Below are 21482 nucleotides of genomic sequence, written 5' to 3' on the forward strand. Positions count from 1 at the left end.
CGGGTGAGTTGCATGATCTCTGATATATTATAATCTCTCCGAAACCGCCGAGACATAATAAGCAAAAGTTTGATCTACCACTATTTGCGTTTTTTTTCCACTATGTAAGAGATGAAAAGTGATTGCAAAAAGAAAACTATTTGCGGGGTCAGGGACGGGCCCCCTCCGCGGGGATACTCTCACTCGGTATAAAACCTGCGCCCGCCCGACCATCAGCAACAAAGCGTACTCAGCCACGAGGAAGACACCACAGTCACATACTCAAGTTCCGCTGCTCAGAAGCTTAACGATGACTTCCATTATCACTGTGAGTAAACAAACAAACAAAAACTAGGAATATACCAGCTAATATCTAACAAATGGTTGGTCATGGTGATGCCATTGCACATCTCATCACGTGTGCCGGTAGAAAGCTCGCTGTTGATCCTTTGGCCATTTGCGGTTGAATAACAATCGCCGAATAATAGTTTTGTTTTTTTTGTTGCCATGCCAAAGTCAATCGATAAAATGGTATTTGCAATCGGTTCACGTTTTTGTTTAAAGATGCGTAGCATCACCATGTATGAAGTTTCTTCTCGCTAAAGCTCAAAAAACTTGTTTTGTATTTTTTTTTTAATTTGTGTTTATTTTCGTGTGCATATCTTGGTAATACAAGTTTTTGCATTGTGAGTTAAATCTAATTTTGCAAAAGCTCTGATAACTCGAACGCTTATAATTATATAATTCAGTAATATGCAATGCACGTGTAATGTTTGAAAATATACGTCAATGCTACGTTCAAATTATTTTGTTTATTTCTACTCTTAATTTTGATATTCACTTTGACTTTAAACTTCTGAAGTCAACTTGAAAATTAACTTTGCTCACAAAAAGTAATGCAATTAATTAATGTTCGTGTGAAACTATTTTATCTCAGTTAAAAGCATGAATCATTCAGTTTGTAGTTGACGTTAGTCTCATTGGTTATTGTGAACTTTTTCTTTTGCTTTTTATAATAATGCATTATAGCGACACTTTATTGTTTATTTTTATGTATCTATTTCATTTATTTCAAACTGCAAATAATTATTGCTCAATTTCAGTTTGCCTGTGCGGTGCTAGCGACATTAGCGGCTTGCGAAGCTACATTTGGTGGACATGAACAGTTAGTATTCACCATTACCTATACCTACCTTCATACACTCTGCAACCACTTTCATCCGCCCATTCCCCTTCATTCCAACTCTAGAATGCCTCGTCAAGACTCAATACATAATTCACTGTACTCTATGTTACTATATTTTGCTGTACCTATTCAATCAATAATGCATTGTGTGCGATTGTAATTTGCTGAACATAAGCGAAGAAATATATATTTATTTCTTTTACCTACTGTTAAAAAAGTTGTTTAAATATGCTTCGATATTTCATTTTTATTTTCTTCTTTACAGTGTTCACATCCGAGTTCATCTACCCGAAGAACACCATGATTTCCATCATCAGAAAGAAGTGATTATTCACGATCATGGTCATGATCATGGGCACGGTCATGGAGGCGGCGGCGGCGGCGGCGGTCACGGCGGCGGATACGAAATCCACGGAGGAGGCGGCGGCGGCGGCGGTCATGGCGGCGGATTCGAAATCCACGGAGGAGGCGGCGGCGGCGGTGGTGGTGGAGACTTCGGCGGCCATCTGCACGGAGGACTGATCGATCACATCGGAGGCGGCGGCGGCATCGGCGGTGGATTCGGCGGCGGACACGGCGGCGGAGACATCGGAGGCGGCTATGGAGGCGGACATGGTGGAGATATCGGAGGCGGGTTCGGCGGAGGTCATGGAGACATCGGAGGAGGGTACGGTGGTGGACATGGCGGCGGAGATATCGGATTCAGCGGTGGATACAGCAGCGGTGGACACGGAGGTGACATCGGTGGTGGATACTCTGTAGGAGGAGGACATGGCGGAGGAGGCTCCATCGGAGGTTATAGCGGAGGCGGCCATGGAGGATCCATCGGAGGCTTCAGCGGTTCAATCGGAGGTGGACACGGAGGAGGCGGTTCCATCGGACACGATATCGGTGGATACTCCAGCGGATCTTCAGGCGGTCACGGTGGATACTCTTCGGGTGGCATTTCAGGAGGAATCTCAGGAGGAGGATACTCTGGCGGACACTCTTCCGGCGGATTCTCATCAGGCGGTCATGACAGCTACAGCGTAGGAGGCGGACACGGGGGAGGTGGAGGATTCTCATCATCCGGCGGAATCGGGGGAGGATACTCGAGTGGTGGAGATCACGGATACTCATCAGGAGGAAGCAGCGGAGGATACTCTTCGGGAGGAGGTGACCATGGGTTCTCATCTAGCGGTGGCGGCGGCGGATACTCCTCCGGCGGTAGCAGCGAGGGACATGGCTTTTCTTCCGGCGGTGGGGGCGGGGGCGGCGGATATGACTACAGCGTGGGCGGCGGCACCGGCTCCTCGCATGGCCTGGACTCCTACAGCGTAGGAGGCGGTCACGGGGGAGGAGGCGGGGGTAGTGGCCATTATAAGAAATAAGCTCCTTATTTCTTATCTTTATTTCACCTGTAAATACATCTTTTCAATCGAATGCATGGATGGATTGCTCGTCCGAGAAATTATCAATATGTGAGAAAACAAATAGAGATCAGATAAGAGAGCAATCATATCCATTGTACGACTGAACGACGTGAGTCGCAAGCTAAGTCAAATATTACCAAGTACCTACGAGAACGTGTACGAATATCATCTCCATCTTTCCACCATTTTCTTCTTCTGTACACTTCTTCCTAATCTTATTTTGTTATATTTTGTTGTTGTATTATATTATTGTATAATAAATTGTTAAAATATTTAAATAAATCAATTGTTTTTTTACCATTCCTTTTACCCCGAGGCTCCATTTTCAATGATCAAAGATCAATTTAGAATTATCTTAGCAAAAGATTCATTTATTCTATTTCCATTGTTTCATTGAGCGATGATAATATTATCTTCATTCATCTAAATAAAACAAATAACGAAGAATCAAATATATGTATAAAAAAAATCCTTTCACTTCCACTTCACATACAACTAAGATACCAAATGCGGATTATTCTTAGTTTTAACATTTATTTTAATTATTGACAAGAGAATATTGAATGACAATTGAAAATCATTTATATCGTGTCCAATTAGTTTATCATTCCATATTATTAATTCCACACCACGTACAAACTCGTTTCCATTCACCAACACCACAATATCAGCGATAACTAGAAATGTATCTTACATTAGCAGTACACTTACCGCCAAAACTTTTTCTACTCCATAAGTTGTCTCATTCCTTTTGGTTACTATACAGTTACTTTTACTAGTCCTATCCGGATACAATCCATTCACTTTCCTTAGCATTCTTGTTATAACTACATACTTATCTACCTAGACAAAAACCATGCACCTAACTCTGCAAGTACCGATAACAAATGCCAAGAGATCTTGTTTTATTTTTAGTTATTCTAGATTTCATATTTCTATTGTTCCTGTACATACAGTCTTTATTTCTAACGCTCTCTCAAATTGTTAGAAAAGTGCACTTTTAGTTAAAACCATGGCATTTTAGTTTGGGTTTTTGCGAGTCAAACAACGCTTTGTTTCTTTTTGGAAGTGAGCCATCGCTTAATTGGACGCACGTGTTTCTTCTGTCTCTGTTGCTACGAGCAAAATAGTAAGTATTGTGGTACAAAGAAAGTGTTTTCATTGACTAGTTTAAGAAATTTACTACTTCTCTCATCAAGTGCGCTATGCCATTAGTAAAGTTATCCTAAAACAATTAAAACTTAATTGTGATCTTATTATTACATCATTTATACAATTTTATATGATTTTTTGCAATTAGTAACCTATTGACCAACTCAGTTAAATTCCATTGATTTTCAATAACAAGTAACTAACGTAAAATATATTTCATATAAAATAAATACTTTAAAGTTTTCTATTTGTAAATATTAATTTTGGAATAATGATCAAAACATTTTTTTAAATTAAAAACATAGTGTTTATAAATTGAACCCACAAAGGAATGTGTTGTTTTATTGCGTTCAAGTTAATAATATTAATCAAGAGTGCTTCATTCGAGATTTGAATTTAAAAGGCTTCGCAACTAATGATGGAGATCAAGAACCCAAATATTCCACTCCTAAAAGATTCATGAACCCCGTTTACAAATTTTAGCTGCTTCAAATAAACAGATTTCTTATTTTAGTTAGATTTTCTACAATTTTCAAATGAACATTCTACCTGTCTAAAAAAAGTTCATTTCTCCCAATCGACACCTGTTGTCTACCTACCTGTGGTCGGTGCAGCGGTGCGCCTTCAGTAATTCTCTGCAGAGTACAAAGTATGAGTTCGACATTGAGTTATGTGTCTAATTTGGAACGGGGTTACCAAGCAAAATAATAAATAGCGACAGTTTTCACAAATTTATTTAATACCTGTGCAGTCTCGTGATTTATTCAAAAGATAAATATAAATATATTATAGAACATTAGTAACCAAATAGCAGCATAATAATGTCCGTACATTTTTACTCTGAACTGGTTTTGTCAGATTTCTCTTTGCAGTTTTTTCTCATTTGATTTGCAAATTCCGGGATTCCCCGCTGGCGATTAAATAATTGCCTTTACGCTGACCACTACTTCGGCATCAATTAAAGTCAATTTATATTATTACTCCAAGTAATCAAAGCAAATTTTTGAACAATGCGTTTGATTACAATTTAACAATTTCATTGATTATTTTACATTCGCCTGCAATTATTTGAATAATATTTATTAGATAAGATTGTTAATTAGAAAATTAAAAGCAAAAATTGTTAAACCTATTCTTTTTTATCATTTATTTTTTTAAATTAAATCATTGTTTAAACTAAAACCGTTAGATTTATAGTACTTTTTTATTGTTTTGAAACATAATTTACGGGTTGTTTCAGAGAATTTGAACAATTCTTAAAATTTAATTTTCAAGTTCTATGAAAGTTATTTTCAAGTTTTGTTATTGCTTGAGTTCTGTCAAGTAACTGGCCTATAATGATATAATACAAGATCTTAAAAAGTACTTTCATAAGACCCGAAAATGAACGTTGAAATTTGATCTGACTCAAATTTTTCTGTTCAAATTCTACGAAACAACCCATCCTAACATACTAAAGTAACTACGGCTTGTATTGAAAAGTGAGTAAGTTCTACCTACCAAACGGAGTATTTATAATTTATTTAGAATCTCTAAATTATTAGTAATTCGGTTAAAAAACAGGATTGCAGGCTTCAACAAATGAATTAACTGATAACATGATAAACTTTGAGTAAATGGCGAATATTATAATCACGATGTCGGAACAGGTATTCACGAAAATCGGAATATATCCGCAATTCGTCGATATATATTATTAAGGCTAGTGTAGACATGTAATCCCATTTTTAACCGGATAACAAATAATTTGAAGAGTTGCTTAATAAATTAGCAATACTCATTTTTTCCGTGTATGTTTTAAATGAAATAACATTTAAAAATATTTCTTCATAACATGTGCACAGTTGACATATGTCACATGAGAACTGGCTGTTTTTAAGACTCGTTCTTGATTTCAACAGCTCGACTGTGGAACGATTTACCGGCTCTGTTTCATCCCTGTTTCATGTGAGCATGGGTCTTTCCAAGAATGTTTGAAAATATAAAATATTAAATTAAATACAATGCACGGCGTACGGACACTCATGGTACAAATGGGAAATTAGTGAATCTATCAAAAAATGTTATTTTTTAATGATCCGAGCCCTTTTTTAAAAACTTTTTTACATATTTTCATACAATTATATCTTTAAAAAAACTTTTGGAGCCGCGTCTACGCGTCGACACATTTTATTAGACATTAATGAACTGGGTTCCATGGCGACTCTGAGCAGTGGCAATCCAAGGTTTGCAGAAAATTAAACTAAGTAAGTATACATTTTCTACGAACCTTTGTGGCAATCGATAACACATTTGAAAAATTATATAAAGTCATAAATTGTCATGACTTTATATCACTTTTCAAAGGTGTGTTAAAGTTTTTTGAATTATCCCGAGTTTCCAGTTACTAAACAACTGTGTTACAAGTGTTAGCACACAACAGAACAGTAAATAAAATAGAACAGGGACAAAACAGGCTAAAATAATAGATTAGATTGGGTTAATTTAGGTTAAGTTAGATTAAGTTTTTTTCACTGTACAGTTTCATTATCATCAACACTTACCTACTAACCACATGCGTATTCCGTCCAAACGCGTTTCACCAAAGCGTTTGCGAAAAAAACCCAGTAATGTAAGTAGTATTTCTGAAAGTTGTGCGTGGTCAAAAATTCCAGCCGAAATGCGTGAAAAAGAACTGGATATAGTAATTATTTATCAATGAGAGTACGTTGTATTTAACCCAGAGCGGCCACCGCCTATTTAAAAACGCGCTGAATATTTACTTTCACTTATTGGACAAGGTTACAAGAAAATATTAAACAATTAACGTCCCCTCACCTTTGGAGAGATGCGAGACTTATTTATTGAGGCGAACAGAAAAAACCCGGCCTGAAATAGTTGTACGAGATTGCTCACAATCCGAAACGTATCAGGTGTAAGAATTTACCAAAAAAAATCGTTCCCACCATTGATACACAGTGTATATAGTATCGTGGCTTGATGGTAATTAATACATTTTTTCACAATATTACTTCTTATTTGTTACTTTTTGTGCGCCAAGTTTTGGATACAGGTCTCCATGCGTATTAAAAAAGTGTATCAGTGACTCTCCCTTAGATTTCTTGCGTTTATTTGGGGCTCTCAGCTATCCGAAATCTCCGGTCCTTTCTTTCTCTTCTATTTTTATTTCTTGCTAGATCAATCCCGATGAATTACAAAACTCTTTATCAAAACCAAAAGTTTAACATACAAAACAGTACAAAAACATAAAATGGGAGGTTATGTTGAACAAATAAGAAAAAAAAACAAAAAAGGAAACAAGTATGCATATGCACATAAGCACAAAGCTAAAGAAGGAATTTACATAAATGTACTTACCCAATTACGTTTTGGTAAAAATAGATTATGCTCGATTACAAATACAGGGGATAGAAAAGAAGAGAAAAATAAACAAGACAAAACACAACACGACAATAATTACGTATTTTCGTTTTCATATATACATAAATAATATTCTTAGCATTACTTTGATTTTATTATTGTTGGCTGTCTTAATGCATATCTGGAAGAGAGTTATAGATTGTGTAGGCAATAAAGTTAAGAGATTTTATTCCACATTTTGTAGAGTGTGTAAGAGGAATATGGATTTTATTTTTATTACGAGTATTGTGGTTGCTGATGTCTTGATTGTAAAGTGGCTTGATGTTAGTGTGGGTTGATTGTTAGGTAATTTGTAAGATGGCGCTTCCGATTTCATGTTTGGAAAAAAAGCCCCAGATACAGCAGAGATAGGTTAGGTCTGTGGCACTGCGAGTTGATGAAGGATGCCCGAGAGGAAATGTTGGATGGCTTGAGAGGGATTACAAGACCGGCATGGAATGCCGATCTCGTGTTGAACAGAGAGAATTTTGAATGCTTCAAAAAGTTTGTAAAGTCCTGGGTAGAGAGATGGCCTGTGCTTAGAGTTGCTGATTTAGATTAAAATCATCTTTGTTTCAGGTGCCAAGCGTATTGTTCCTGTCACTCCACGGTTACTCCTCTATAACAACTTTAATATTGTTTATGCGCGATTGCTTTGTGTTTTATTTTTATATACTCATTATAAAAAGCCAATATACTCGTATATTGGCTTTTTACACCGTTTTTGCCAATTCTTTACACTGTTTTTTTTTTATGCACATTCTTCCTTTTACTTTTGAATTTGGGCCTTATTTATTTATTAGGAACGCGTTGATAATGATAATACTGTTTCTTTTTGTGTTTTAGCTCATTAATACTATGTTAATCTTTTTTTTCTATTATGAACGGTCAATTTGTTGTTGATCACAACTTATTTTCTACGTTTGTTATTTGCCTTTTTATTTGTTACTAACAAATTGGTTTATGAATAGGTTGTCGAACTGAACTCTATCGTACTGTATTGTTCATTTCCCCACCACGGGGGCGGATAGACCCTGTTCCTGCATCCAGTAAGGTGACATTAATCCGGGGCGGCTGTCCCACGAACCACGGGTGCCTCCCCCGGCATCATGAGCGGGCCTGGGGAATGTTTGCGCGAGCCCGGTCCCCTTCCGTCCTGCCTCCGGTGACCTGAGGCTCACTTCATTCCCTAGGATCTTTGGGAGTATCTCCCCCCCCCCCCACCCCCCATTTACATTTCTTCGAGGGTACTCTCGGAAAACTGGCTAAGGGACGCGGGTGCTTGGGATCGTTGTGGCCAGGCCACTTGCCACGCTCATTCTTGCCGGGACCGCCCCGTGATAGTGGGGTAAACTGCCCTCGATACGCGGATTGTATATTTTTATGTTTCATACTTCCACTTATAAAATTTGTGCTCCTTATTTATTATTTAATTTTAGATGCCAAACCACCAGGCGAACACATTTCATATGTGTTCTTATTTTGTGTTACTATTAATGTAAGTATGCATACATTATTTCGTACTAACAATCATGCACGCAGGGACATTGGAGGGTCTAGAATTGTTTTAAAATAAATGTAGCTTCTTTTTACAAAAAAAAACTAGAGTCCTGACGTGTGCGACTAAGGAGGTTAAACAATCAGTTTCCTCACACAGCCGTCGGGAAAGGGTGGGTCCCCTCCAAAGAGATAGGTTAGGTGTGAATATACAATGGAATAATGCACCGAAGCTGGTAAATGAGTAGGTAGTAATCCTTGAAGTAGTACACCAGTTATGGGGGTAATATTCTCCATCACATGATTTATGTGGAGATCCCAAGATATCTGAGAATCTACAATCAGGCCAAAATATTTTGTGTTAGTTTTCTTTTCGAGACAGTTGTCACCAATTTTGATATTACAATTTTTCTTGTTGCCGGAAAGTATGTTTTTAGTTTTTTACGTTAAGGGTCAGTTTGTTTATTCTCAACCAGCTTGTGAGAAGGGAAACATCGTCATTCATATCCTTTTCTAAGCTGCAGAGTTCCTTTAATGCCCCAATTTGTTATGTCATTAACATAGATAAAAACAGCAAGGATACAGGATTTGATCCCTAGGGGACTCCACGTGATATTTTACTTATATTATATTCAGGTGTCCAGACCGTCTCATCTGTGGGTGAACCTGCTTCTCGTTCCTAACCAAGGACGTCATCATAATCACACTTAAGGTTAAACGCAACGTTCGTTATAGATCACGTTACTAAAATTATTTTATTAAAATTCGCTTTTTTCCAGCTATGATTTACAATTTACTACGAACTATGTGCTTGCGCTCGTACATACGCAATATATATATATATAAATAAATTGTCGTCCGTATAAAAACTCAAATATTTCGATAGAGGCATGATAATGTAATAATAATAGAATTATGTTTAAAAAACCTTACCAACATCCGACGGAACAGCTAATGATCAAAAACAAATTACTAGACGTAAATAAACTATTCATAAGGAAGATCATTTACAAAAACTGTATCAAAACTTCACATCTCCACATACCTCACTCGCAAAACACAAGAGCAAAAATTAATAAGCACTTTCAAGTTCCCCATATCAAATCAACTTTTGCAAAAAAACACGAATCTTACCTAGCACCACACATTTTCAATACCTTCCTAACACAAACAAAAACTTACGTCACCCCAAATAATTTGAATTGGCTGTTCAAAAGATTTGTATTATCGCTGAATGAAAAGGAAAGAACAGATATTCAAAATATTCTAAATAAATAACATTTCATACAATTTCTCACGAAATTATATAAATTTCTCACGAAATTATATAATATTCAAATAAAACAAATGCGAGAAACTGCAATTTTGCAATACTAATTATCATGTAACCGCTATATCTATATTCAATTGTCACAAAATTTAATTTACTTTTATCTATGTTACATAGGCAATCTTCTCATGGAATGTAACTAATAAAAAAAATAAAAAAATAAAAAATTAAAAAAAGTATGTATGTAAATATTAAATATACCACCACATAATTGTATCTTTTTGCCTTTTTACATACATATATATATATATTTTTTTAAATACATACATTTCTTTTGGAACAAATATAATATGTGATTTACCCGCCTCGGAACAGACTTTGTCTAGTGAGGCGGGTAAAAGAAAAGAAAACAATGTAAACAACCATGAAATTAAATAAACGCCCGGGTTGCCGGCACTGAAACTGAAAAAAAAACTGAATGTACTAAAAGTTTATCAGAAAATCTCCTAATCCCGTTTTTAAACGAATTATAAATAATTTGAAAAATAAAATAAAATTGCAATACTTATTTTTCTCCATGCGTTAGTCTTGCCACGTGCCAATAATCCCACTTTATTTTGAAAATTGTGATTGCAACCTTTGAATGTTGCTCTTTCTCCACTTATTCGTCTTTGGCATGGCTCCTTGTGTGGTATCCATTTTTTCTTGTGTTAAATGTATGTTATCGGTGGTACATACTTGAAAAGAATAATAATTTCATTTCCAAAAGGTAGCCCACACCTCCACATTTTCTCAGTTTCGCTGGCAATACTCTCACAATAATTACTCTCCATTCATTAATGCCAGGTATTGTAGATATATCCGTTGGCCAAATTAACAGTATCATAAACTGAAAACAATAATTATGGGAAATTTGTTTTCGATTCCGACCGCAACGTTTCTTAAGACGACTATAAAATTATTTTTAAAATGTTCATTAAACTTCAATCAAACACCGGACTACACGGTATATTATAAACCAGTAGACGGACGTGCTAAGTACATTTTTACAGTGTTATTTTTGAAGGTTTGTGATTATTTCAAATAAAAGAGAACACCTATTTTTTAATGAAATTTTCTAAAAAAACTATCGATAATCGAATAATTTGCACGATGAACGCTTATTTTTAATTAGCTAATAAAAAAATGTAAAAAAAAAAATAAAAATGATTAGTTGCCAGTATTTTAACTGAAGAGTTTATTCTCAACTAAACAGCACAAATATGTTAACTTGAAGCAGAATATATAGGTATGGATAGGTAATTTGATCTCTTGTGAATACTACAGTAGTGAAGTCGTTATACGAACAACGCTTATCACTTATCACAGAAGCTTGCAGTGCATAATATATTCATTAGAAATCGCACTTATGTAAGTAATTCAAAAAGGTTAAGATATTATGCTTGATAACTATATATAATTGACCCTGTTGAGGATTGCTCTATGTCCAAAGGTAGACTGTGGGTAGTTTGGGGTGAATTTGTTGTGCATCATCAACATCACACTCCGCTGATTTGTGTAGTCAACTGATTAAACAAGCATACAAGATCCTTACAAAATTTTACCTTACCATATTGGAGGAGGCCAACCAATTTCCCGCCCTGATATAAGTAACAGATGGTTACTCCTTCAAGGACGCTAAATTTTTGGTATAAACGAAGATACATTTAATATGAAACGAATCTAGACCCTTCAATATCCCTGCATACAGTGATAGCAGTGAAGCAGTATTCAAGTACTTACTATTCACACATAAATAATACACAATTAAGAGTTAAACACATAAAAAACTTCTTCAGCATACTATTAGAGATAATGTCATGTGCAATGTTAAGTATTTACATGTTTACAATAGTTATTCTTTATTTTATGTTTACGTTGTATTAACTAGTATATATTTAAAATAATACAATAGTTCAATGTGATAAACCTTGCCATATACTTATTTGAATTTCACTTTTGTTTTCGTGAATGGATGCAAATCTTGGAAGTGGAATTTATTTCACTTCCACACATCCGACCGAACTGAAAATTGGCAGATAGATTATTTGTCGATGAAGAGTTCCTTGGTAAGAATCTTCAGTCAATCAAAAAAAAAATATTTGAAAATAGATGTACTTCAGTAAAGTTCGTTTTTTTAAGATAGGAAGCGTTTTGGTCGGTCTCGTCTTTCTTCGACAATTACAAGGGATATTTCATATATTCCGCCTTTAAACGTGTCAATAAATGTTCCTTACTGTATACAAGTTGCTTAAGTGTACTAAAAACTAATTTTACTGTGACCAGTGTGGACGTATAACGACTTTAAGAATAGGTGACAAATAATATTCTTAATCCTAAGATGTGTGAATTCCAGCGTCTATAATACGAGACCAGTGCTTCGAACATTCACCAGATGTGATCATCCCTTCGGCCTTTGCCCCTTGCCCCTCGTCCACCGGCACCAATACTGCAAACCCCGCTGTCCGACGCATACAGTGCCGTTATAGAATGTGGGCCATGTGTGTGGGCCATATGACATTGCTTAGGACACAGAATCGTCGTTTCTCGGAATCTACCCCTAACCCGTACAAGAAGAGAGTCATTTGGCGACTCATGCAACCCCTGCCGCAACCTCCGCTCCCCACCGCTCGTGCCCTTCCGCGTGTGGAATAATGACTTCGGAAATGAAGGATGAAATCGGACTCAACCCGCGCTCTTTGGTTTGCTGTCTACATGGAGTGTTTTAAAACAATTATACAGTGATAAAATATCTATTTTTAGTGGTAGTGTATTTGTTTAGCCATTCTGGAACAGTTTTTTCTTTGGTTGAGTTGAGGATTAAGTTAAATGTTAAATTAAGCGTATAAATATGTATTTTTTTTATGTGTGTAACGATATGTTAAGTTGTATAAGTAAGATGTTTAAGTAATACTTGGAAGGGAATGGCCGACAAAGATGTCGATGAGGTTCGCTATCCATCACATCGCCAACCCTTCGGTGGCGCAAAGAGGAGGACGGAACGTGATCAATGTCGAATTGGTACATGGAACATTAGAGGAGGAATGGAAAGAAAGATGAACGAACTGTGTGATACAATGGTGAGCAAATGTTTGGACGTACTGTGTATAACAGAGAGTATGAAAAAGGGTAGCGGTACAATGCAGCATAATGATAGGCTCGTCATTTGGTCTGGGAGACCAGATACGGAGAGGGCTTATCAAGGTGTTGCAGCGCTACTGTCTCCCAGAATCATTGAATGTATGTTGCAGTATGAATGTGTAAGTCCGAGAATAATGTGGATCAGATTTAAAATTGGTTTGACAAGGGTGTTTCTTGTTATTTGCTACGCCCCTGTTAATTCTGAAAGCGATGAAGTGAAAGATGATTTTTGGACTGGTGTGAATGATGTAATGAGGCTAAAAAATATGAACGAAAGGATTATAATGGCAGGCGATTTGAATGGGTGGGTGGGAATTAGACGTGACGGATTTGATTCGGTCTTAGGTATGTTTGGGGATAAAAGAACGAATGACAACGGGAACAGAATACTTGAAATATGTTTAGAGTGGAACCTGTTTGTGTCGAATACTTTCTTCGATCATAAAGGTATCCACCAATATACGTGGGAAAGAGGAAATGAGAGGTCAATTATTGATTTTGTAGTAATTGACTCTAGGTTGAGAGCTGTTACCGAGGACACAAGAGTTTTCAGAGGGGCTGAGGTCGAAACTGACCACTTTCTTGTAGTGTCAAGAGTAAACCTCTTTCGCGGTTGGCGCTCTAAAGTGAAAACGGCACTAACTCCAACAAGAGTCAAAATAGAAAAACTACAAAACGATAATGTGATAAGTAAGTATGTGAATTGTGCAGAGATAAGATTGAATGCGAAGGAAATGGATGGACTAAGCATAGACGAAACATGGAACCACATAAAAGTGTGTCTTTGTGAATCTGCTAGGGAGGTTTGTGGAATAAGTACGCAAGGTAGGAAGAAAGGTGATGCATGGTGGGATGATGAGATTAAAGCACTGGTCTCAGAGAAGAAGAAAGCATGGTTATGTCTGATTGCGGCTGGCAGTGCTTCCAGCGAAGAGAAGTATCGAGCGAAAGAAGTATATAAGTAATGTAAGAAAAAAGTAAGAGTTGGAGTGAAAGAACGAAAGAAACGCCTGGAAGAGGAAGAAGGAATGAAAATGACAAACCATTTCCAAGAAAACATTAAATTGTTTTGGAAAGAAGTCAAAAGGTCCCGGAGTGGCCCAGAAAACGGAAGCATGAAAGTGATAAAATCAAAAGATGGAAAAATGTTGACGAATGAGGAAAAAATAAAAGAGAGATGGATGAATTATTTCGAGGAAGTCTTCGAAAGCGAAGTGAGTGACAGTGATTCCAGTGGCGAATCAGATATGAATGGCGATGGAGTGAATTTAACCGAAATTAGCATGGATGAGATAGAAAGTTCGATTAAATGTATGAAGAATGGTAAGGCTGTCGGGTTTGACAATATTGCTGCTGAATATTTTAAAGGAGGTAGCCGTATAATTCTCACATGGTTGTGCAATCTTTTAAACCAATGTTTAAAGGAAGGTTATACGCCTTTAGATTGGAGAAGGGCTGTGATTATGCCATTATAAAAAGGTAAAGGGTCACGTATGGAATGTGGGAATCATAGGGCTATTAGCCTGCTAAGTTCAGTTGGCAAGCTGTATGGTAGAATTTTGATTGAAAGAGTAAGAAAGGAAACAAAAGATAAAATATGGGATGTGCAAGGTGCTTTTATGAGTGGTAGGGGGTGCATGGACCAGATCTTCTCATTGCGTATGCTCACTGAAAAGTTTCTGGCAAAAAACCAGAAACTTTTCTGTGCCTTTGTAGATCTACAAAAAGCATACGACCGAGTCGATAGGAAAAAGCTATGGAAGGTGTTGTCCAAGTATGGAGTGAATACAAATCTGACTCAGGCAATTGCGTCTCTGTATGAGGGAAGCGTTGCATGTGTTAGGGTGAACGGTGATTTTACGGGGTGGTTTGATATCACAAAAGGTGTTAAACAAGGCTGCGTAATGTCACCGTGGTTATTCAATCTATACATGGATAATTGTATGCAAGAATTGAAAGAGGTGGGATTGGGTGCGAATTTGAATAATTTGAAAGTATGTTGCCTGTTGTATGCTGATGATGCGGTGTTGATTGCTAATAGTATAGAAGACCTACAGTCTCTCGTGTCTAGGATGAACGAAGTATGCATGAAGAATGAGTTAATGATGAATGTAAGTAGGTCTAAAGTAATGGTGTTTGAAAGAGAGAGTACGAAAACAGTGTGCAATATAATTGTGAATGAGGAATACTTGGAGCAGGTGGATGAGTTTGTGTATTTAGGAAGTATGTTTACGAGAGATGGGAAGGCTGACAGAGATATTGAAAGAAGGGTAAATGCAGGTAATTCCGTTAATGGGGGACTGAACGCCGTTGTCGCTAACAAAAAATTGTCCAAAGAAGCGAAGTTAGCAGTCCACAACGGAGTGCTGGTACCTACCTTGATGTATGGAAGTGAGGCATGGAACTGGCAAAGAAAGGATGAAAGTAGATTGAATGCTGTTGAAATGAGATCCCTGAGGCGTATGTGTGGTAAAACCATGTTTGATCGTGTGAGGAATGTGGAGATCCGCAAAGAGTGCAAGGCTGATGTAAGCGTAATGAGTAAGATTAAGAAAGGGACGCTTAGATGGTTTGGGCATGTAGAGCGAATGAGCGAAGATAGGAGTGTAAGGAGGATATATGATGCAAATGTGAATGGTAGCAGAAGTCGGGGACGCCCGAGGAAGACATGGCACGATCAAGTGAATCAGATACTAGAGTCGGGCCATGTCAAGAGTCAGAATAATAGAATAGTATGTATGAGACGATGTATGAATGTGAATGAGGCAAGGAGTGTGTGCCAAGACCGAGTTGTTTGGCGGTCCGTCCTCTCTGCCTACCCCTGCGGGGAAACGGCGTGATGGTTAGTTAGTTTAGTTAGTTAGTTAGTAAAGTTTCTCTGCCTTATGGCTGCACGCCACTTTGACACTTGTTTTCTGCCAGAACTCGACGAATGGTAGATAGGTATGTTGCATGTTTGCAGGGCGTGGATATATTTATCTTAAATGCAGTGTTTCCATATATTATCCCTTTTACTCTTACACTTATTAGGTACATTATTGCACAACTCTCTTCAAGAAAGTTAAACCTTTCTCTTTCCCATTGTGTATGTATTGATTTTTCGACCTAAACACTAAAGCCCTAAGACCTAAAATAAAATAATTAATCTCTCAGAATAGTACGTATAATAAAGACCACATCAATAATATATTTGTTCACTAAGGTGGGACTCAAAACCAAAAATATCGGATCCCATATAAAATTCATTAAGCAGTATTAGGCGAACCCTAAGTTGTTTGTTTAAAAAGTGCAAAAGCGTAAAGAATTTCACTGCCGGAAACTGCCATATTTTTATGATCATTGGTTCTTGGACATGTTCAATCGATAAATCTGAACCCAAGCAAACGTATCGCATACAAACAAACATGATGTTACTAATATTATCAACAATACACAATGATTTTTCACAAACAATGAAAGAGCGTGGGACCGTTATAATTAATTGCTCCATTGAAGATAATTTACCTCTAATCAGATGCGCGGAATAAAACATTCTACAACTACCATTGACCAAATACGATACATCAATGACAACTACAAGACTACAAACAGGGTGATCTTCCGCTAGATTCCTATAATACAGTTTGTGTTTGTATTCAGAATCTACCTAAACACTTGATTTTTTTTTGAGCTTGTGATACGTATTAGGGTTCATTGAACACTCAATGTAAAGCCTTAGTAGCAAAAGCTGTGAACATCGCACAATAGTGCCGTCTGTTCGAAGCTAGTTGGACTATGATATCGATGATTACCCGGCTATATTGTGAGGCTGAAGGGAGTAGGAGGGAAAGGAGATGGGAATGAAGAATGTTGGTAATTACCTAGGTATTCTGATTTTGTCACCAAACGCATAATACGCCAAATCATGCAATGTTCAGTATATTTCACAATGACAAAATACCGTAATTGACCTGACTGCAAAGTTAACCGTGAATAGATTATTTATATTGTTAATTAATTATCTTCCAAATTTATTATTTGTAGTCGACAATAAAAGGGTACCTACTTAAGTTTTTTTTAAACCACAACCAAAATTTTAAATTTTTTTAGCCTTTGAATAAAAAAAAAAGTATTTCCTATTGTTTTAGACTCAGTTTTTCATATAACGGTGTTCAGAAACCAGTGGTAAAAGTTGGAAACCGGTGAATCTAAGTCACATGTAGATTCGATTTTTATGAATTGTATTTCATCATTTTGATTTTTTTTCTTCTCCTTTTCTCGGCAACTAAAGGGTTGAAAAAATTTTCAAACACATTAAGCAGATGATATTAACCCCGTAGCATTCGTTTCAAAATAATGTAAAAAACGTTATACGACATAATCGACTTCAAATGTGAAGCAGATCCAACAGTTTCCCACTTGTTTCAGGACACCGTGTATGAGTGAAGTTAAATAAATGATCATTCTTTATGGAATATTACAACAACAAAATACAAACAAAACAACAAAAAAGACAAACCAAAATGCTGTTAAAGAGCGGCCTGTGTAAGTAATAAATTCTCAAAAAACACTTAAATTAAACAAACACGTTGTTTAATAACAACTAATTAATGACCGTTTCTCTAATTGTTTAAGTAAAACACAAAAAATTGTAAAGCTTTTCAATTGTAACAGAAATCACAATTCGTGAATTTTGTAGAATGCAGAGTCTAACATGTAAACTACTTTCCTCACTAAAATGTTACCACAGCGTGCCGCCGTTAACTACGTTGTATGTGAAGAATGTAGCTCTCAGCGGCAGGACGATATACCTAAGTACAAAACATTATAAAAATCGATTGGAATGTATTGAATAAATCACAGAATAATTAATGACCGGTCAGCGGCGCCGTATTTTCAATTCAGTTAATGGCTGAGTCCTCCACAACGACAAAAGCAATATTTTCGCTTCGTGTGATTTTAAGTAGGAGATTTTTAAATAATGTTATAATTATTTCATCACGTGGACCAAGAACTTCACACCTTTTTAAAACATTCTAACTGAGCACCGATTCTTTGGAGTCATCCCCATTTGGTGATGTTGTAAATCTAAAGTATGTGAGGGAAAGGAAATAAAAGAGAGACAAGTACTTCTAAATAGAAACATAATGACAAAATTTCTTTACAAGATGGTTGAAATGAAACACATTAATATTTGTGCGTACATCAGCTGAGAATATCTTCTCACAGATCACGAAAAGAAATAATAATATAGTATTTTCCTTTCACTTTTAATATCACGCTGAGACTTATCAAGGAAACCATTATTTTCATTTGACCCAAGGCCAATTGATTAAAAATAAATATAATTTTTCAATTGTAAATTTCTATGTATTTTTTTTCAATATGATTGAATTCAGATTGCCCTGGGCCTGCCATGTCAATTTTCCCACGTTCTCCGTTAGTCAAACCTGAATAATTTGTCGATGGGTTTATATTAACTATAGTTTTATCCAGTAATAAATGTATAAAAATCTGTGATTGTACCTTGCTCGAATGTTAATTTTGTATTTCATTTTAAAAATTAGCGAAAGGAACACAACAACTTTACTGATACTGCAGTTACTCTTCTTGGAGTATAATTCACCTATTTGGTCTCCTTTATATAAAGTTCACTCCAATAATATTAAGAAAGAATTCAGCACAAATTTCTTAAGTACGTAAATTTTAAGCTCAGAATTCCTATTGATTACATTAATTATGTCAGTTTGATGAATCAATTGCATGTAATAACAGTGTCTGACTGGAGAATTATTTCAGACCTGGTTGTGTTACACAGAGTCATTAACAACTTAATTTATAGTCCTGCCATCGTTGCCACTATTAAACTCCATGTGCCGACTAGGAATACAAGATAAAATATAACATTCTTCTGCAATACATACACGACCAACTATCAAACACACTCACTGACCAATAGGATGCATGATCTGGGCAACAAGTATGGGGGTGCTATTGATTAATTTATCGACTCCATTTATAGAATCAAGCATAATCTATACCAACACTTTGTCGAATCCTACAAATTAGAGTAGCGTTGGTAAATTAGTTTTAATGATTTGTCTTCAGTTTTTTCAGTTTCAGTGCCGGCAACCCGGGCGTTTATTTAATTTCATGGTTGTTTACATTGTTTTCTTTTCTTTTACCCGCCTCGGAACAGACTTTGTCTAGTGTCTAATTATATTTGTTCCAAAAGAAATGTATGTATTTAAAAAAAAAAAAAAATTATATATATATATATATATATATATATATATATATATATATATATATGTAAAGAGACAAAAAGATACAATTATGTGGTGGTATATTAAATATTTACATACATACTTTTTTTTAAATTTTTTTTTTATTTTTTTTTTATTAGTTACATTCCATGAGAAGATTGCCTATATAACATAGATAAAAGTAAATTAAATTTTGTGACAATTGAATATAGATATAGTGATAATATAATAATATATATATAGTCTTATATGTAGTGTTGTTGTAATTTCTATTTTACTTTACTTTTTATTAATATTGCTTAGTATTTTTTTTTTTAAATCATTTCTTATTATTTTCTCATTATACTTGTAATCACAATTTTAAAACTGTGTATTTTGTACCCACTTTACAATGGATTACATCTATTTACTGTCAGTATCTCCTACCCGGTACTTGTACCTCTGAATAGTGGCTATATGTGTATCGGATAAGTTAGCCAAGTTTTCTACCTATTTATATGAACCAGTGGTCTCATGCAGACGTTGTCCTGCCACAGACCGCCTTCTCCGCATTTTATATAGACCCAATTTTATGTGGACGTTGTCTGTTGTCGGATATTTATTATTTAGAACACATGCCAAAGTCACATTTGATATCGGTCATTTCAGCAGATTGTTATTATTGTTGACTACGATAGGAAATAAGTAAAAATGCGACGGTACCGTTCTATACTTTTAAAATTTCCTTGAAGTATGTCTTTCATTGTTTGATAGTTTGCCGTACGAATACGATCCATAGAAATCAATTGATTTGTATTTATTTTTCCATTTTTATTCATCTCATATGCAAAATTTGTGGTTGTATGTGTTTTTGGATGATAAATATGAAGAAAAAAAAACGGTTGAGCAGTTTCGAAGATTAGCGTGTATGAACACAGTGACATGTGATTTTTATATATTTGTACATAAAAATCACGTGTTGCTGTGTTATATAAATATATGTATGTATACATTTTTTATATAAATATATGTATGTATAAATTTTTTATATAAATATATGTATGTATACATTTTTTATATAAATATATGTATGTATACATTTTTTATATGAAACCGCACAAGAGCAGCTGCTCTCAACCTTCTGGAACCAGTGAGATAATGGCATTCCCAATTGGGGTATTTTAAGGCTGAAGGTAGTGGTGAGGGGAAGGACATGGGGATGAGGAAGGCGGAGGAAGTACCTGGCTATTCAGATCTGGTCACCAAACACGGCCAAATCCATTTCAAGCAACGATTCAATTCTAAATGGTGGTCTTACACCAGGGCGGTACTGAGAGTATCTTCCACTCTGGAACGTGCTGCAAATATACTATATATTATCTTAGATGAGTAAATGGTAAAATAACACAAATTAGATTAACTTGTTCACGCAGACTTCCAGTTGCTAATCGAGAGTCGTACACGGAGTATTTATTGTAATGATTATTATCGCAGATGAATATGGCAGACTGGGATTGCACTATTCTCCTTGTCCTGCTGAATTAAAATTTAAATAAAAATAAACGTAAATATATATATAGGTCTTCTTTTTAACCATACAAAATTTGACACTCAGTTTGGCATGATTTATTTACCTCATCCAGAACATCCTGTGGAGAATGCTGAAGGCATCGTAGTAAACATTCAAAGATATGAAAATAGGAATGTTAGATTTGCAAGGTCAATCAATATTACGCAGCCTTGACCTGGCAACACAATAACATAATACATCATAATGATATTGAAATCATAAATGCCAATAAATATTAAAATATTAAGAAATGTAAATTCTAATGTTAGAGGGAGCGAGATAATATTAAAAAAAAAAACTAAAAATTATTTTTAAGCGAAAATAGTGAAAATAATAGTAAAATAAAACAATAATAAAAATAGCAAAAATCTCTAGACAATTTCTTTGGTTGGATTTAAAGATACACTGTGATGTGCCTATAACATATAAAATAACATTAAAAAACATGTTTTTATAATTTGCGGAGCTTACTTTGCGATTTTTTTCGATCGATGGAATTTCATATAATTAACGTTTCGACATAACAAAGGTATAAACGGTAACCGGATAAATCATCAAAATGATAATTAATCACATTTTTAAAAAGTTATATAAAATCATGGAAAGTGATGAA

At 35.6% G+C, this 21482-nt stretch overlaps 1 protein-coding gene across 1 annotated transcript; it reads left to right on the forward strand.

The window, feature by feature from the left end:
* The first annotated feature begins 234 nt into the window (after nt 1-234).
* LOC149412235 (uncharacterized) lies at nt 235-2535 on the forward strand. The gene is made up of 3 exons (XM_089645694.1): nt 235-307; nt 1083-1144; nt 1431-2535. Exons 1-3 carry the CDS (start codon nt 290-292, stop codon nt 2533-2535), a joined length of 1185 nt encoding a protein of 394 aa, XP_089501820.1. The 5' UTR covers nt 235-289.
* The last annotated feature ends 18947 nt before the right edge of the window (nt 2536-21482 follow it).

Source organism: Hesperophylax consimilis, chromosome 23 (genome assembly GCF_061612785.1).
Source record: "Hesperophylax consimilis isolate HC1 chromosome 23, BYU_Hcon_1.0, whole genome shotgun sequence".
Taxonomy (NCBI): domain Eukaryota; kingdom Metazoa; phylum Arthropoda; class Insecta; order Trichoptera; family Limnephilidae; genus Hesperophylax; species Hesperophylax consimilis.